At 35.3% G+C, this 18,614-nt stretch overlaps 2 protein-coding genes across 4 annotated transcripts; one reads left to right on the top strand and one right to left on the bottom strand.

The window, feature by feature from the left end:
- Positions 1-804: 804 nt before the first annotated feature.
- Positions 805-2,673, bottom strand: LOC142606482 (uncharacterized). Its single transcript, XM_075777822.1, has one exon. The coding sequence runs from the start codon at positions 2,671-2,673 to the stop codon at positions 829-831; it is 1,845 nt and encodes a 614-aa protein (XP_075633937.1). The 3' UTR covers positions 805-828.
- A 267-nt stretch (positions 2,674-2,940) lies between these two features.
- Positions 2,941-18,479, top strand: LOC142607328 (E3 ubiquitin-protein ligase BRE1-like 2). Of its 3 annotated transcripts, none has more exons than XM_075778776.1 (19): positions 2,941-3,200; positions 5,141-5,302; positions 8,857-8,944; positions 9,068-9,316; positions 9,462-9,629; positions 9,864-10,057; positions 10,155-10,238; positions 10,359-10,478; positions 10,560-10,746; positions 10,832-10,992; positions 12,234-12,305; positions 13,025-13,101; positions 14,747-14,941; positions 16,263-16,335; positions 16,480-16,566; positions 16,693-16,830; positions 16,904-17,106; positions 17,737-17,899; positions 18,091-18,479. In XM_075778776.1, exons 5-19 carry the CDS (start codon positions 9,497-9,499, stop codon positions 18,220-18,222), a joined length of 2,019 nt encoding a protein of 672 aa, XP_075634891.1. In that variant the 5' UTR covers positions 2,941-3,200; positions 5,141-5,302; positions 8,857-8,944; positions 9,068-9,316; positions 9,462-9,496; the 3' UTR covers positions 18,223-18,479. The 3 variants fall into 3 exon arrangements, with proteins under 3 accessions (XP_075634891.1, XP_075634890.1, XP_075634892.1); XM_075778775.1 differs by having other exon boundaries at positions 3,026-3,200; positions 9,068-9,298; XM_075778777.1 differs by having other exon boundaries at positions 3,028-3,200; positions 9,068-9,321.
- The last annotated feature ends 135 nt before the right edge of the window (positions 18,480-18,614 follow it).

The raw sequence follows: 18,614 nt of genomic DNA, 5'->3' as shown, positions 1-18,614 counted from the left end.
AGGTACACAATTTAAATATATCATGTTATTTCATATGAATGAAGTAGATCTATAATTTTTTGCTGCTTGTTTTGTATGAGATGCAAAACTATGTTTTCCAACAAGACTAACTGAGGTACTGATTTTGCATGTGTGAAGTTCAAGAAGTAAATTGGCTAACAATAAAGTTCAGAGAGTGTAATGAACACTGTTGTGAGTATGGGGCTTGATTTAAGTGTTATATAATATTATATGTTTATATAATTATATGTATAAATGTTTAAATTATATTCATATGATACAAACTTGGAATTAAATTGTGCAAGTTTATAAATAAATTTATATAATATCAACTTATTATTTTATGATTTATTGATAATATAAATAATCAATTTTATAGTAAAATTTTATAATAATAATAATAATAATAATAATAATAATAATAGGGTAAATGTTATTGTACACAAGCTACTCCAAAGTTTAAAACCGTGACTTTAAGTGACAAGTTATGTTGTTTTGGGTGTGTGTAAAACCGTGTGGATTAGTTTGTATGTAATAAACACCACTTATATAATTTCAGGCTTGGTGATAAGGGCTATTAAGTGTACTAGACCACACAACTCACTAGCATAGCACACAATACAAGATAATCCTAAAGTAACATAGAAAAATAAGATAATCTTGAAGGGTAGCTAATTACACACAATATCTCAAGCACCCATTTGCTGATGCAAGTACATACCATACTCAAATAAATCTTACAATGACATACTTTCATTATTTGTGTTTCTCACATTAATAGTGAACCTTAAAGGTATTGTCAACATCAATTCCTAATCACTCCATCTATCACCTGTGTGGAGCTAGATTTGTTTGATGGTGGGCTTTGCTATCATTTTGAATCCTATCAACATACATGGGCAGGCGAATGATCTCTTCAATCTCATTCAACAAGATGTCCTTAGTGATATTGTCTCTTATACTCCGAACTACCTTCTTGTATGTATTGATATCATTCGGAGTTGATTTATCTAGTCTGATCCGCATAAAGATCCATTCATCTTTTTCAGAATCCCATGAACACTCAATAATCTTTCCAGAATATGAAGAAGGATCTACACCGTCTTCGAATGCAACCCGATATCCTTCCATCAGTCTCTTCCTCCCTCGTTCATGCAGAAAAAGAAGCTGACGATTATCACCATTCACCTCAAATAGAAAGTCAACCGAGTTCATGTTAGCAAATTTCCACTTCAAGAGTCCTTCATGTGTGCGAGGAACATAAGGATCATCCCAACCCTGAAAAATAAGACCATCTGATTCATGTGAAAGCTTTAGCTCTAAAACCTTGTTAACAATAGAGAGCAACCAAAAGTCTTTCCTCCTCACTCTAAAAGGTTCAAGGTCATATCTATAATAAGGATTCCTACATTGGAGAATATTGGCCCGTTCATAATTCCGAGGTTCAATCACTTCTTTCTCAAGCAACTTCCAACGTTCATAGAAAGGCAACTCTGTTACAGAAACTTGATTAATTGCCATCACATCATAGATAAGATATCTTCTCTCTTTCTTATCTGTTTTCTTAATAGAATCAATTACCATCTCCCCATCAAGTAATGTATAGTCATGAGTCTGTTCTCTACAAGGAAACCTCATCTGAACTCGTCGAAAATTGAAATTCCGATCAATCAAGTAACATCCATCCATGGTTATCAGCATCATATATCGCGTTCCATCAGCTTTCCATGTGGTATAATAATAGTGTTGCCTCAACAGCTGCAGATTGTCCTTGTTAAGAGAAACTGGGTGTGACCCTGGAAACTGTGAGTTCCCTCTAACCCCAACACCCAACCTAAGTGTTTGATAGCAGAAACTACGCATTGCATCTTGCTGGTCCCTAGGTATCTCATCTCCTAATACATCATCATTGCTCATTATCACTACATCTCTCTCCTCACCATGAGTAGTAGTCTCATGCAATGGAGCAACAGCCGCATCAGAAGACCTTTTCCACTCTGGAGTTGGAGGGCAAACAACAATATCCCGAGGCTTCTTTTCATGATAAAACGCATACAGCGCATCAATATATTCCAGTTTGTAAATTCCCGGAGGCCGAGCTTCGACAAACACGTTGATCGCCTGGGTGACACTGACAGAAGCAGGAAAAAGCGAGCGCATAATATAATGAACAATCATATATCCAGTGCGATTATGGCCATGAGTACAATGAACAACAACATGGTACTTATCGATACTTCTCTGACGAGAGATGAATTGCGAGACCTCATGAACAAACTTATTCACAGACACATTATCAGGTACAGCATCCCGACCCTTGCACTGAATCTTAACATGCTTGATGCCCTCGTTCTTCAAATCCCACACCGGATAGTACCGAGCAGTGTTCGTCAAATCAACCACCAAACCAATCTTTCTTCCCAAAACTCTCTGCTGACGAATCAGTTGCTTGAACGAGAATCTTTTCTCATGAGGAACTTTGAAGGAATCGCAAAGCGGAACCTTGGAAGGAACTATGAAACCGCATATTTCTTCACCAACTGCAGGACATTCCAACCAACCGGAAGGAATACTAATAGTAGTTCTGTTGGTTTTATCATCATCTGGGTTTTGTTCTCTTTTCAATCGCTTCCGCCTCGCAGACTCTATGCGTTCTTCATATTCTTCATCCATGGAACACAAAACCTAGCTAGAGAAACTTAGATAGAAAGATAGGGTTTTGGGTTATGCGTATGTATATATATAATATTTGCACTAACCGACTAGGTGACTTTATCTAATCCGACGACGTTTTTTAATAGATATGATATGAGTTCCAATTTTCCAGTTAAGGGTTAGGATCTGTTTGAAAAAAAAAAAATCTACGGCCCAAAACGTGCCACTTTTTTTACTTAAAAAACCAAAATAGCAAATTAAATGTGGTTTACTTTAACCAGAGTTTTTTTTTTTTGGACCGAACTTTAACCAGAGTTAAGTAACACAGAGTTATATAAAACTAAAGTAGTAACGGTAGTGTATCGGTGTGGCGGTTTCCAGAATCAGAGGCAGAAAAGCAAAAAAAAAAAAAAAAAAAAAAAAAAATGGAGAACGAAGCAGACTACGATGAGCCCGAGACGAAGCGTCCTCACCTCAGCCTCGCCTCGCCTCGCAATTCCGCCGCCGCCACCGGCGCCGCCACTTCCCCATCAACCAACAAAACCGTGAGCAAACCTTCACTCTCTCTCTCTCTCTCTCTTGATATCTTCTGTTTGGTTCCCCGGTAAATTAGCTTTGATTTTTGTTGTTTTTCTGATATAGTAGAAGCGGTAGAATGAAAATAATATGTCAATTCAATTTTTGCATGTGATGTTATTTTCAGCTTTTGTGTGCGATCGTTGTCAAATTAGGCGTAGACTTGTTGTTTGTTGTTATTTTGGTTGCTGTGAAATTATAGGGTTGAAATTGTGAATTCTTTAGGGTTTTCAAGTATATGAGGCTGGGGGAGCAGAAACTATGTTAAATTTAGTGGAATCAAGTTGAATTTGGTTCACTCCTGATTGAAGTGGGACCATGAATTATGCTTCTTTTAAGAAACTAGTTTGAATTTTTTTTTTTTTTTTAAATTTTAGTCTAAAATAACAGTTTGAGTTGAGGAATGAGAAAAAAAGTGTATTAGTTTCAGTTGTGCTTGATTGTCAGATCGGAGCTATTAGGTGCAATTCAGGTGAAGTTGTGGTGCTGTTTCTGTTTGGTTGCTGAGAAAGATTTATATATATCATGTTTAATAGGCTAATAAGTGTTTGGGTGCAGTTGAGCGGAAGTGGATGTATCCTCAATCAAGTTGGAACCAAAAATATGCTTGTAAGGAATTTTGTTGGTTGCCTTTGAGCTGAAGTTGAGTCTGGTTGCTAAAAAACATAAGACCGAAGAAACTTGAAAAAATATGAATACAAATGGCTCGTTTTGATAGAGGTTTTTAGGAGGAGGGGTTTGATTTGAATTTTTAGTTTAAATGACTTGAATAAAGTATGATAGGGCATTTTTTTTCCCTGGTGATGAAATGTATGGATGGATTTGAGGTTTATTAATATGTGGATTTGAAATGAGGTAGATGTAAAATGTCATTTCAAATCAATAACGTTATAAGCGTTTTTGTTAGAGAAAAATCCACAAAGCTCAGATCACTTAGTCTGGTTAAATACGTATCAAGCCGCGGCATTTTTCATTAAATCCTCATAACCAAACACAACCAAGAATTCGCTGTTTGGGGTCTTGAGAAAATGAAGACTGGTCCTCAAATGTGCGATGTACAAATTTGGAGTCGGCTGGGGTGACATTTGTTATTGGAAATCAAAAGAGAAAGTCGATCTCAATTTTTTAATTTTTTATTGGGTGTGATATAATCTTAATTTTCTGGGTGAGCAAAGAGAGCATTAAGATTGTTATGTTACATGGAACAGAGCAAGGTGAAGGGTGAGGCTGTGGGTTCAAGACCCAACAGGTTCATGTCTAATTACCAATTGAAAAAAAAAATTAGAAGAAGAAGAAGAAGAAGAAGATCATTTTGTGAAAAATCAACAAAGCCTAAAGAGATATCTCTTTACCCCCCAAATTTATGTATCCAATCTAGGCATTAGAGCCCCCTACATCTGCATGCACTTTATGTTTGGAACATTTTTTTTCTTTTTTTTGATGACGTAGGAGAACTTCAATTATTAGATTAGTTGCACGTTGTAGAGCATACTATACAACAATCCTAACTATTAATGTTTGGAAAATTTCTTGATTAAACAATTACATGTTGCTCAAGCACAAGCAATCCTACTGTTAACTATCTTTCAATTAAAAGTGAAGCATTTAGACTGCTGAGTTTTTAGCCCATTATATTTAGTAGTTGGACATCAAATTGTACAACATTTTAGTTGCTTTTACTACGTCTATTTCCTTCCTTATAAAAATAAGTAGTTTCGAAGTGAAATTTCTTTGTTTATGTATTTCCAATTGTGTGTGACTTGTTATACATGATCTTACGGATATTGCAGAGAATGGTTCTGGCATATTGATAGAAATGATTTGAACCAATCAAAAAAAAAAAAAATTTATATACATATATATATATTGATAGAAATGTTTTGCTAAAAGGTTAGTCGTATTTGTGCAGGTTGATGCTACAGTACTCCAGTACCAGAATCAGAAACTTCTTCAGCAGATAGACATACAAAAACAAGAGTTGCATGATATTGAGGCGAGGATTAAAGAATTAAAAGACAAGCAAAGTTCTTATGATGATATATTAATTGTAGTGAACCAACTCTGGAATCAGGTGAGTCTTGATTATTATGTTTAATAGTCGCAAGCCCGTGTGATGCACGGGATTCATGAAAACAATAGATAGTCATCTATTATTGCATGTAATCCAAAATTTTCTCAAGAATCACCATTCAAACACTATACCTAAATGGAGAAAGCATCACATAAAATCTTACCTAATTCAAATATTTTTGGAATATATGGCTAGATTCATGAACGGATAGTGATAAATTTTGTAAAAATGTGAATAATCAAATCATATAATGTTTTTAGAGGAATTGGCTAGGTAAATACTGTGCATTTGTTACTTCATTGTGAGTTTGCCTATGCATTTAGTCTCCTTGGAGTTATTTGGGTGATGCTATGGATAATAGTTGATGCATTGGTTGGTTGGTGGAATTGGTTCAACAAATGCTTGTCCGCTGTGTGGAATTAGCTCCTTTGTGTGTACTGTGGAAAGTGTGGAATTCCTGTACTTTTGAAGGTGTGGAAGTGTCAGAAGTGCAGTTGAGGCTTTCTTTCTTTGGTTACTCAGTGAATGGTCAACTGCCTTGGGTTTAAGGGACAGTGGTACTATCACTGAGTTTGCTGATTCAATATCCTTTAATTGTAATTCTCTGGATACAATTTCTGGGACTATCTTATGCTTTGTACTGTTCATGAGGTAGTTCTTTCAGAATGCAATCATTTATTTATTAAAAGAACAATGTTTTAATGGGAAGATACTGTAATTACAAAAGGACAATACTTATGTACTTAGTTACTGTTTCTTAGGTTCCCCTCTTAAGATTCTGTCATGTGGTTACTTCACTTATAAAATATACTTTCATCTATGAAAAAAAAGCCACATGGCAAAATCTTAAGAGAGGAACCTATAGAACAGCACCTAAGTACTGTACCTAAGTCTTACGCATTATAAAAAAAAAACAATGCATGAAGCAAAACACAAAGAAATTTCCAAATTTAATTTAACTCTAAAAATACTTAATTATATCAAATGTTGTAATCACAATGTATCGCTTAATCAATCTTCCAATAAAATAACAACAAAAACAACATATTAGTATCAAAATGGAAGAGCTTTGGTCATTCCAACAATACACCTTGTGCTATAAGTTATGAGAAAGGGAACCTTAGCACTAAATTTAATACAAACCAATTAGCAAGGCCCAAAAAGGATAAAATGTTGGCAATTTTGGAAGATTGCTAGTGGGTTAGCCTGAATTATAAAGAGTAGTAACAAAATAGAAGGTGAAGTTACTAACAATACTTAAGCATGTAAAACTCCATAACGTAGTTGTTAACAAAGTATTTAACCCAATTATTTATGTGACCAACCCAATCTAATCTATCGAGGATCTATAGCTAACCCCAAATTCTGGGACTAAGGCTTTCTTGTTGTTGTTGATCAGAAAATCTATACTTTTTGTCTAATTTCTTATTTAGGTCCTTTGTTTTCGTCCTTTGGCAAGGCAATACCCTTGCCCCATTCTATGAACCTCTATAGTCTATCCTCGGTCAATAAAAAATAAGAAATCTGTGAACAAAAAAGCATGAAAATAAATAAAGTTAGAGAGAGAGAGAGAGAGAGAGAGAGCATATGCAAATCTAAAAATAGAGTATTAAAAAAAAAAATTCACGTTGGAAATGTTTTGAAACCCATTACTCTATCATATTTTTGTTTATGGGGAATTTAGGGTGAAGAAGGAGAAAGAGTGGAATGAACTTTAAATGCAAGAATATAAGGAGCTGAAGGAGTAAATGTAAGAATTTAAGAAAAAAATTAATGTCTTGGGCAACTAGAGGGGTTTGAAAAGTTTATTGGGTTTGATGGAGGGAGGAAGAGTTGAAGGGGTTGGGTTGGGTTGTGGGAAGGAGAGTTGAAGGCGTAATTGGGAAGCAAAAATCTGTGGAAGCATTCAACCATTAGATTAGGAAAGAGTTTTGAAGCAAATAAAGCATCAATTAAATGGAAAATTGGGGCCCACATGGGTTAGCTCAATTGGTTGGCCTCATGGGAACCCCCCACGAGGTCTCCGATTCAAGTCTTTAAATTACCCGGTACACGGTTCTTGCATGTGTATCTTGCAGGCGGGGTCGTGTGTACAGGGTTTACTTGACAAGGGTGGGTACACGAAGTTGCCTTGCCTTGAAGAGGTTCCTTGTCATAAAAAAACAATAATAAGAATGGTAAATTAGTAAAATTAAAAGGGAGTTAAGAGGAAAATAAAAGAGATATGAGAGATTTGTGGAGAAAATAAGAAATAATAAAAGGGCAAGGAAGAAGGAAAAATAAAAATTAAATGTGAATAATGAAGGAGCTAGTAAATAATGAAAGGACAGAGTTTTTCTAGAAAATGGTTTGAAGGAATCTTTGCCAATTTATTATGTGGAGATTCATAAAACCATCGATGTGTATTAAATCAAATTACATTTTAAATTTTTAAATAAGTCACAGGATTCATTAAATAGGTCCCTGACTAAAAGTACATTCGAGTGTTTGTTTCAATCACATTGTAGTGGGTTGGAGGGATTTTCCTCCAAACTGGTATAATCAATTAGGAGGTAAACTCTGTCCTTAAGGAAAATAAATTAATGTCATGGGGCAACTAAGAGATTTTTGGAGAGAAAAGAAGAAACAATAAAAAAGCAAGGGATTTTAATATAGTCATACTTTATTTGAACAATTTTAATTAATTTGTTTTTAGCCTTTCTACAAATTCCTTTTCTTATGAAAAAAAGAAGGAAAAATAAAAAATAATGTTGTGTGAACAATGAAGGAGCAGATAAAAAGTAAAAGATAAAGTTTTCCTCCAATTTTTTTTTTTGATAAGTAAAGTTTTCCTGCAAATCAATTTCAAGTAATTTCTTCCAACCTGTTATGTTGTGGTTCATTAAAATCACCCAGGTCTATTAAACCACATTATTCATTAAATAGGTCAGTGTCTATAAGTGCATGTGGATGGTCGTTTCAATTGCCACATAGTGGATTGGAGAAATTTTCCTTTAAACTGATTTGGAGGTAAATTCTGTCCACGAGGAAAAGAAATATGTCATGGGGTAACAAAGGGGTTTGATGGAGAGGAAGAGCTAAATCGGGGAGAAGAATTAATAGGAGATGTTAAAGAAGGAAGTCAAAAATTTTGGAAGCCTATCAAGCATCAATTAATCACTATTAAATAAGAAACAACAAGAGTGGGGAAGATGGGAAAAAAATTAATATAATGTGAATAACAAGGTAGCAGGTAAATAAGGAAAGAAATTAATGTCATGGGCAATTGGAGGTGTTTGAGGGAAAGAGGAAGAGCCAAATGGAGAAGCGTTAAAGAGGAAAATCGAAAATTGTTTAAGCATTATATAATTAAGATTTATTGAAGAAGAAGAAGAAGAAAAAAGAAAAAGCGGGCGGTGGGATCCTACGTGGCACAATGGCAGAAGGGTGGAATTAAATTCTAAAGCGACCGTTTTTTTAGACAGTATAGATATGCACTTTCTGTTCGTGCTTTAATTTTCTAGTCCATAATGACTGAAGTTCCCAATAAAAAATTTCATTGTTTTGCTGTATAGTTGGTTGATGACTTAATCCTTCTTGGAGTACGAGCTGGGGCAGGCCAGGTTGCTTTAGAATTTTTGGACTGTGCTGATCACTCTCGAGGTATTTTTTTCTCTAATTTTTTCAATAAACATATGTACTCTGTAGTATTTCCTTTGACGGCTTAATTGGACTTCCAAGATTTTTCATGTCATATAAGGTTGATTGACTTGAGATACATTCTAGGTTCAATTCCATCATGTCCTGCTGAGGAAATATTTCTTTGTAGACTGCTACAAAGGGATTCTATTGAAGCCAATGGTAATGATGAGATCATTAGATATGTTGAAGATGCCCTTGCTTTGCGTCATTCATCTACTAGGGAGTTGTTGAAACTCCTGCAAGATTCAATTGATGATCAAAGGGTGAGGACTGAGAGCATTGCTCGGGCTTTGCATGGAAAACTATCTTCAGAAGGTCAGAAGAAATCTTGATGTGAGGTCCAATTGTTAATTCATCATTCTTCATATCTGTTTTTTATGTTTAAATTGGTCGTTTTTTTTTTATTAATCTTTGCAGTAGTGTCTTTTTCATGAAATTTATATTGATTATGTCATTATAACACTTTTGGGGTTCTCAGATGCCATCATCCAATTGTCAAAGATTGATGATATTATGAAAGAGGAGGCTATCAAGCTGGGTAAAGTGATTGATATTCTCCACTTGAAGCATAAAGAATACATTGAGAAGATTCAAACTTACATTAGCAGCCATTCAATTGATGAATCTGAGATTAAGCGCCTTGCAGGTCTCTAAGATAGTTCTTTCTGAACATATAATTTACATTATTGTGGCACAAATTTATTCTCTTACTTGTAAATGTATAAGTATCAAGATTACCATGATTGGGGGTATGCATTCCAGATTCAAGAAGTGTGCAGGCAGATAATTCTACAGTATCACAATTTACTAGTTGTGTATCCATCACACGAGACCTCTAGATTGTATATTGATGTGTATAACTTCTGTTTTTTTTTGGAAGGTGAGCTGGACGAGTGTGTTGCTGAACTTGAAGAGAGTAGAAGAAAACTAGTCAATCTGAAAATGCAAAAGGATGTAGCATCTGGGATGCATACCCCCACTCATGGTACAGCCAACGGAAACTTGTCACCGGAAAAGCCTGCAGATAGGACAATGGGTTTGCGGGAATTGAAGGACTCTATTGAGGAATCAAAGGTATCACAATGTAAACCAGTTGCTTCCCCCCCTCCCCCCCGCTCTCACCCTCCCAAATCCCTCTCTAACCAGGCATGTGTTTAAACAAATAATGTAGATACTGGCAGAAGATCGTCTTTCTGAGGTTCAAGATGCACAGGGAGAAAAGCTAAGCTTGTCAAAACAATTGCAAGATCTTCAGGTCTCTGGAATTGAATTCTTTTCTTCTTCTATGGTTGATATTCCTTTTGCCTCAGGGTCTCACTTTATATTCACTTTAATTTTATGCATGAATCTCACTTTTGACATTGTACTCGTGCAGAATGAACTGAAGGATGAAAAATATATTCGCTTATCCCGATTATACTCTTTGCGAAATGATCAACTTCAACATTGGAATGCTGAAGTGGAGCAGTACAAAGTGTTGACAGAGTCTCTGCAGGTTGAACTGTCTTGTCTTATGTGTTGGCACTTACTTTTTTTGCTTGTTCTATATGGGTCTTTCTAAAAATTATAATTTCAGGCTGAAAGGCCTCATATCATGAGAAAGGAGAAGGAGGTGAGTGTAAAACTAGAAGCAGCAGATGCTTTGAGGAATGCCATTGATAATGCTGAATCTAGGATTGGAGAGCTAGAGCTTCAGCTACAGAATCGTATAGATGAAAAAAATGAGCTTGAAATTAAGATGGAAGAAGCTGTGCAGGATGCAGGTTAGATTACACATTTGATTTTACTTTATTTTTATGGGAGCAATTTTTTGGAGCTTCTGGTTTGTAAGGGTGTTACTTACTGCAGGGAGAAAGGATATTAAATCAGAGTTTCGTGTAATGGCTTCGGCTTTGTCTAAAGAAATGGGAATGATGGAAACTCAGTTGAAGCGATGGAAGGAGGCAGCCCATGACGCACTGTCCTTAAGTGAGGAAGCCCAGTCTCTAAAAGCTCAACTAGATAGGAAGGTTTTGTCTATTTACCTATTTTGTTACTTCTCTTGTTAGTCAAATTATTCTTATGCATCATGTGGACTATTTTGAGTGAACAGAACACCCTCACATTTGAAGGGAATGATCACTTGCCATTGGAGTTAAAAATGAAATTCTCACGCTCTATGTATAATTGGATTGCTGCATTAAGTGTTCTTTCTTTTTCTGATTTTCTGGACTTTTGTAACTTTAGATCATGTCTTGTAGTAACTCAAGTACTATTTGCGTGTACCTGGCTGTGATTTTTTTAAAGCACCATCTAAAAAATTTTGTACTTTAAAAAAAAAAAAAAGTGAACTCAACTTTTGATAATTCCTTAGTAATTTGTAGCCATGCCTAGAGCCATATTCTCCACAAATTTTAGTAATTAGGTGCCAATGCTCTTTAGCTCAAATTTCATCTCCTCTCCTTGTAAGAACAAGATGGATGGTGAGGTCGTGGGTTCAATAACCTCTGGGTTCTTGTAATTACCATTAAAAAAATTAGCAATCATGTCCTTTCTCATTGCCTCTAGCCACGTTGTGGCTATTTCTCTTTTTGGAATACACCTTCAAAAATTGTGATTGAAAATATTTGTTGGCAATTAATCTGCGGCAACACTATGCTTTTGGGGCATAGGGTAGACTAAGGACACTGGGCACAAAATAGGCAGAATTGTTGAGTCCCCTCCCCTGACCCCCAAACAAATACATAAGGTTTGTTATTTTACTACCCACATCATATTTGGCTACCTATTTTTGAGATTGATCTTTCAAGAATGTGATTGTAGTTATATGTTGGTTGTTGGTCTTCCACGACGTTCCCTTTTTGGGCCTGGTATATACTTGTGTAGAGATAGGAAAGTGACCATAATATAGGGAGAGTTGTTCTCCCCTCCCCACTACCCCAAACCAAAAAAACAAACGTTGAATAAGCAAATACTATCCATAGTTTTCATTAAGCTTTGGCTAAGAGCCTTTTAGCTCTATGGGCACCACCTTGTGTTTCTAATGGAAATGTTCAGGGCTTAAATATCCGCTCCCTCGTTGAAACTATCAAATTATCCACCCCAACCCCCCCCCCCCTCCCCAAAAAAAAATAGTGGTTTAGAAATCAATGGAACTGCTAACCATCTTAAAGATTTTCCTTTTATTCGTACTATATCTATGTTGTCATCATTTTCTCTTATGAGGAGACTCATTTTCTGAAATTTACCTTTTCCTGTGTTTTTTGTGTAGAGTAATGAAATGCAGAGCTTATCAGACAAATGTGCTGAACAAATGATGGAGATCAAGTCTCTTAAGGAACTGGTAAGATTCTCAATTCTAATTATGATCACATGGTTCAACACTACTTCTTGTTAGTTCTTAGTTGTATGATTTTTCCTCAACTATTTGATGGGATCATTTTGGCATTGATGTTATTATATTTTTCTTATGTATTGATTTTTCATGTAACCCTATATTACACAGATTCTTTGAATTTCTGTCCCTGCTGTCTGATGCCCCCAATTTTATATTAAAGAATCAATTTGACTGAAGCATCCTCGTCATATCTGTCCCTCTAGAGTATTTCCTGCTCGGTCAAATTAGATATTAAATGCATTCTTTCCCCCAGTTTCATGTCTGATTTCCCTATTGAAAAATCCATGAATTTGGTTTATCATGTGCTATATTTGCATTTTGTGGCCATAGGTCACAACTGACTTGCATGATTATGGAAACAGGATTACATTCTGATGATGGTATTCAGTCAAATAGAATGCTGAAAAAATGTTTTCCAGTGAAATTCGGTGTGAATCATGAATATATGAGATGAAAATATTTGAAGTTGTTGCCTAGTCAAGAACGGGGAAAAAAAGAGAACGAAACACACCCAAAAAAAAAAAAAAAGCACATGGAGATATATGTGCTTAAGCTTTGAATTAAGTGACTATTTCTTTTGAAGTATATGAATTATGATTTTAAGATTTTCTGGGCTGTTCTATAACTGAGCTTATATAGAAAATGATAAGACAAACATATTGCAGATTGATAAGTTGCAGAAGGAAAAACTTGAACTGCAAATCTTCTTGGACTTGTATGGACAGGAAAGTCATGACAATAGGTAAATTGAGGATCCTTATCTAATGGTTTATGTTGTTAAATATGAAAGTGATGGTATCTTGGTATTATTTGTTGTAATTGTTTCTTTTTGAGAAATAGAAAATTAATGATATTTTGGGTTGCACTCATGTTGTATGGGTAGTACCTTTCTAGAAGGGTTTGGAATTTTCTAGTGCTGATGTGTCCCTACCAGCTGTCCCATTCACGAATATTCCTTATCTTATTGGAACCATCGATTCCTATATAAAAAATGAATAGTAAGAGGGCATATCAAGAATTTCTAGAATCTCCTACTCTAAATGTCACTCTTAATGTTTTCTTTCCTTTTTCAACATTTCATTACTCATGCTTGGGATGTATATGTAACTGTTATGTTTGAGAGGAAGATTAGCTATGAGTAAAGGCGGTAATCATTGCAGTTGTGCTAATATAAAAGAAAGTCACAAGCCTAAATCTATAAAATCCTTTTATGTGTGAGAGATATCTGTCTAAATGATGGATTGAGTATCAATCAGGAGAATGGTGGTATCTTTGAACAGACAGTACTCTTGCCACTTCTTTCAGTTAGGACAGCAGTTCAATGGGTATTCCATTATGTTCAAGGGTAACAACTCAGAAGTACCATGCATTTTGTTTTAAAAGAGTTTTTTGTCTCTGCATAGATAGGTGGATGAGAATCAGATGTATATGTGATTTATATGATTTTGGTATACAACTTGTTAGGATATAATGACAGATTGAGCTTTCTAGGTAAACATTTTGGTATATATGCTAATTTCAGTGTTGGTAAAAGTGTCAAAGTGGACATAGGCCTCTTGGAGCCTAGGCGCAAAGCACAAGCGCACGCCCATTGAAGTAAAATGCACATTTTTCAAATATAATATCTAATAACCTTTAATAGAAATATTCATAACGTATAATAAAAAAAATATAAAAACTCAAAATTTGTATATTTTACAAATTAGGTAAAGCGCAATTATATAATGTTTGTATTCAAACTTTACTTAAGTTATTTCAATATTTAAAATTTATATATAGTTAATTGAAAAAAAATTTCAATGGACAATATCATAATTAGAAAGTCTAAACATAACATTTTATTCTCTTGTGCTTTATAAAAATACATAACCATGATAGTTATGATCAAATGATGTATATGGTTCAATCAACATACATCCAAAAATCAAAGACCAAAAAGTACAAGAATAGTAAATTATTGTTCGTATCTTTTGACATGTAAATTAAAAAAATTTGTGTAATACAACACCTTAAGAATAGTGGTTGTATGGTAAATCATTGGTCCATGTCATTTCTTTCAAGATCAAGCTATTAATTTTGATGATTCATATCTTTTTTAGCGATAAAATAAAAAAGCGTGCCTTGACCTACTTTGTGCTTCTTATTCAAAAAGCTTCAAAAAGGCATGCCTGAAGTGTGCTTCATTAAATGAGCTCTTTTTTGGCCAAGTGAAGCGCTCAGACCTTGGGGCTTTGAGCTTTGAGCTTTAGGTGCACCTAAGTGCACTTTTAATTACACTGGCTAATTTACAAATTTTGCCCCTTATTTCACACTGCTTTCCCTCCTCCTTAATGGATGGTAAATGCATCTCATATTCATACATTTAACCCTTTAATTTTGAATTGCAGAGATTTGGTGGATATCAAAGAATCAGAACGCAGAGCTCACTCACAAGCTGAAGTCTTGAGAAATGCTTTAGATGAACATAGTCTAGAGTTGAGAGTGAAAGCTGCCAATGAAGCTGAGGCTGCTTGCCAGCAAAGGCTTTCTGCTGCTGAAGCTGAAATAGCCGATTTAAGGGTTAAATTGGATGCTTCTGAGAGGTTGCTTCTCTTTTTTTTTTCTTTGCCTAAAATTGTATCCACATTGAGGGGGTTTTTTGGTTTTGAAAATCTGTAGTTGGATGATGATATGTGTGTGTGCGTGTGCTTTCAATTCGATTTCTTCCCATGACAAACTTAAGGAAAATTTTTTTTTCTTCTTTTTCTTAAGGGGCATGGGGGAAGGTTAAAGGATGAGAGTGATGTTTTGCTTTTTCTTTTTCGTATTCTTCATTGTGGTCGAAGGAGTTGGTTTGGTAAACACTCTTCCGCTGTTTAGAATTTAGCCCCCCTTATGCTTGATGTGGATGTTGTTAAATGGAGTGTAATTATCACTCTTTTGAAGATGTGGAAGCTTTGGAGATGCAACAGAAGACATCTTTCCTTAGGACCTTTCATTTGCTTGTAGTTATTATGCTATCTGGTGTATTACTTCTGCGCACAGCGTATTACTTTTTATTTTTATTTTTTAAAATAACAAGTGATAAGTAGAAATGGTTTTAATTTTTTATTTTGGTCATGATGCAGTAGAGGTGGTTGATTTCTTTAATTCTCTGTAGTATCCTCTTCTTTCTGGGAGAGGATGTAAGGTGTTGAAAAAGATACTTAGCCTCCATTGTTTTGCGTTTCCTAGCGGTGCTTTTTTTCTTTAGTGGGTCCAATGCACTATTCACAGGACCTGCAAACTACTTTTTTCAAAAGAACAACTTTAAAATTGGGTCTCATGGCACTATTCACACATTTAAAAATTATTTTGCTACAGTGTTTTCAATTTTCAGTTTTCAATAATAAGCGGTATCCAAACAGACCCTTAGTTCTTTTAGTTGAATCATGAATGAGAGTATAAATGATATGGGTTTATCATAATGGACATACTTCTAAAGAATTTGTTGAGTTGGGGCATTTTGATGACACCATGTGTCTGGAATTCAAGCCATGTGAGGTTCTGAATGAGAGGGATGGCAGTTCCAATATATGGCTTTTAGAATGAAGTGGAGTTGGCTGTAAACAGGGCTCAGCTAAGAGAATAAGTATCGTGTAATTATGCTGTATGTGGAAGTTTTGCTGGTTTTACGATTTTGCAGATTCAATCTGTCTTTATCTTTTTATTATTATTTTTTAAAGATCAATAATCTCTCTACTTTTTAGTTGGGAGTTTTGGAACTTTATTCAATTGCAAATAGATGTATATATACACTTTTCTTGCTTTGCTTGCTATGAAGATATTTATTATTGATACTGCGGATTGTTCTTCAAGCTTGCAACTAGAGAAAAAATTTGACAATTAAAACCTTTGTGGTCTATGCTTTCAATTTTTCTACAGGGATGTTTTGGAGCTTACCGAGGCTATTAGAAATAAAGACGCAGAAGCAGAGGCATACATAGCAGAAATTGAGGTACCCCAGGGTTTTTAAAATTTTTCTTTTTGATTTTGAGTCTCACAATCAGCTTCAAATTTAGTTCCTTAATATCTTGCACTACATCTCCCCTTTTTTCTGCCTTATTGGTTTCTTGTCAATTGATTTATTATTTTCCTGCAGACCATTGGTCAAGCATATGAAGATATGCAGACACAGAACCAACATCTGTTGCAGCAGGTGACTGAGAGGGACGATTATAATCTCAAGGTTTGTCTTGTTATTATCTGCATTGATGCTAGTTTGTTATGCTCTGCCTTCTTTGTTTTCCGGCAGTTCTGCAGTCCAATGCACGGGCTGGTCATTCCTAATTTTTTCATGAGATCCTTAATGCAGCTTGTTTCCGAGAGTGTGAAGACAAAGCAGGCACAGAACGCTTTACTCTTGGAGAAGCAGGCATTGGAAAAGCAACTTCAGCAAATTAATGCATCAATAGAATCCTTAAAAATGAGGATTTCTCACAGTGAAGAGCAGGTAAGGATTCCCTGTACTCAAAAATGAAGTTTGCTACTTAGATCCTTTATCAACCCAAGGTTAAATAATGCAGATGGAGCCTTGTCTGACAGAAGTTATTAAATGTACTCAAGAAGAAAGACATCTTGCAGTCAACCTGGAAACAGCCAAGTGGGAATTGACTGATGCTGAGAAGGAGTTGAAGTGGCTTAAATCTGCTACTGCTTCATCTGAGAAGGAATATGAGCAAATCCAGCAGGATATGGATGATATCCAAATGGATTTAGAGAATGAAAGGTGTTTTTTTTTCCTTGTTCTGGAGTTGAGTTCATTTAAATTATAATAGTCTATTCAGGAACTTCTGGTTTTGTGTATGCATCACACAACTACCTCTATCACAAATTTATAGTTTAGAACATAGAAGGAAAAGGTAATTTGTCACTTGGTACAGTGTTTTGTGTGTGTGTGTGTGCATGATGCCATTTCTGACCTGCTTCTAATTCAGAAGGTAGGTTTTCCATTGATATAACATGGCAATACCAATCTAGTATTTCACTGAAGTGAATGTGATATTGGAACCAATTTACTTCGATCTTTTAATTGATGGCTGTGAAGCTTCTTTGAAATTGACTTTTGGCATGTGGATCTACGGGTGAAGGGCTGTCTCTCTTTTTTTGGGCTTGTGTAGGGGTAGGCAGGTGTAGATATGGTATCTGCTTGTCAAGAAATCATGTCATACTAAGCTACAAATTTGCTGTTACAATTTGATGCTATTTCATAATCAGATTATCTAAGTTGGGGATTTCTTTATGTAGAATTAGTAGCTCTTTGTTTATTACAGAAATGGATCATAGCTATTTAAGCACCTTAAATTGTTTATGTTTCAAGCTAAATTTGCATCTAAGTAGATGGAATTGTGTCGAGCAGAAGCTCAAGGAAGAAGCTTGAGGACGAGCTTAGGGAATTGAATATCAAGGTTGCCGAGATGAGTTCTGAAACTGGAGAGGCTGCAATACAGAAACTCCAAGATGAAATCAAGAGTTGCAAGTCTATTCTAAAGTGCAGCGTGTGTTCTGATCGACCAAAGGAGGTAAGTGTGCTCAAAGCATGCAAGCTTACACCCCTGCGATCCTTCTTTTCGTTCCTAGCTATATGTATCCGAGATTTTAAGTTCATTGACCTTATGAAATCCTTTAAATTAGTATATTATTATTATTTTTGTTTCAATGTGTGTATATTCTGTTACACTGATGGATGTCGGTGTGATTTATATCCTGACAGGTTGTAATCGTGAAGTGCTATCATCTTTTCTGCAATCCGTGCATCCAAAAAAACCTAGAGATTCGCCATCGGAAGTGTCCTGCATGTGGAAATGCATTTGGTCAAAATGACGTTCGGTTTGTAAAGATATAGAAGAGCTTCAACTTAATTCTGTAGTTGTAGTTAGCAACTTAGCATCGATGAAGCCCCAACCCCTTTGTAGCTGTTGGTTTCTTTCGTAATAGAATGGGATTTTAAATTTAAATCAAAATAAAAATAGACAGGAAAATATACATGCCTCCCTGCCCACCCGAATGCCGTGTCCCATGTGCATTGGCACTTCAGGAGACTTGAACCTGATAACTGGATTTCAATTTTCAATCATATAAGATCTCATCCTTTTTTCTACATCGACTTTGGTTTTTTTTTTTTTTTTTGTATTAAATAATTACCTACACAAGCCAACAAAAATGGAAAGCTTCAAATTGAATTTCAAGCTATTAATCTCTATCTCTTTAAACTCTACATGGAATTCATAGAAGGGA

The sequence above is a fragment of the Castanea sativa genome, chromosome 8, assembly GCF_040712315.1.
Source record: "Castanea sativa cultivar Marrone di Chiusa Pesio chromosome 8, ASM4071231v1".
NCBI lineage: Eukaryota > Viridiplantae > Streptophyta > Magnoliopsida > Fagales > Fagaceae > Castanea > Castanea sativa.
This window is presented reverse-complemented; position numbering and strand designations above follow the sequence as displayed.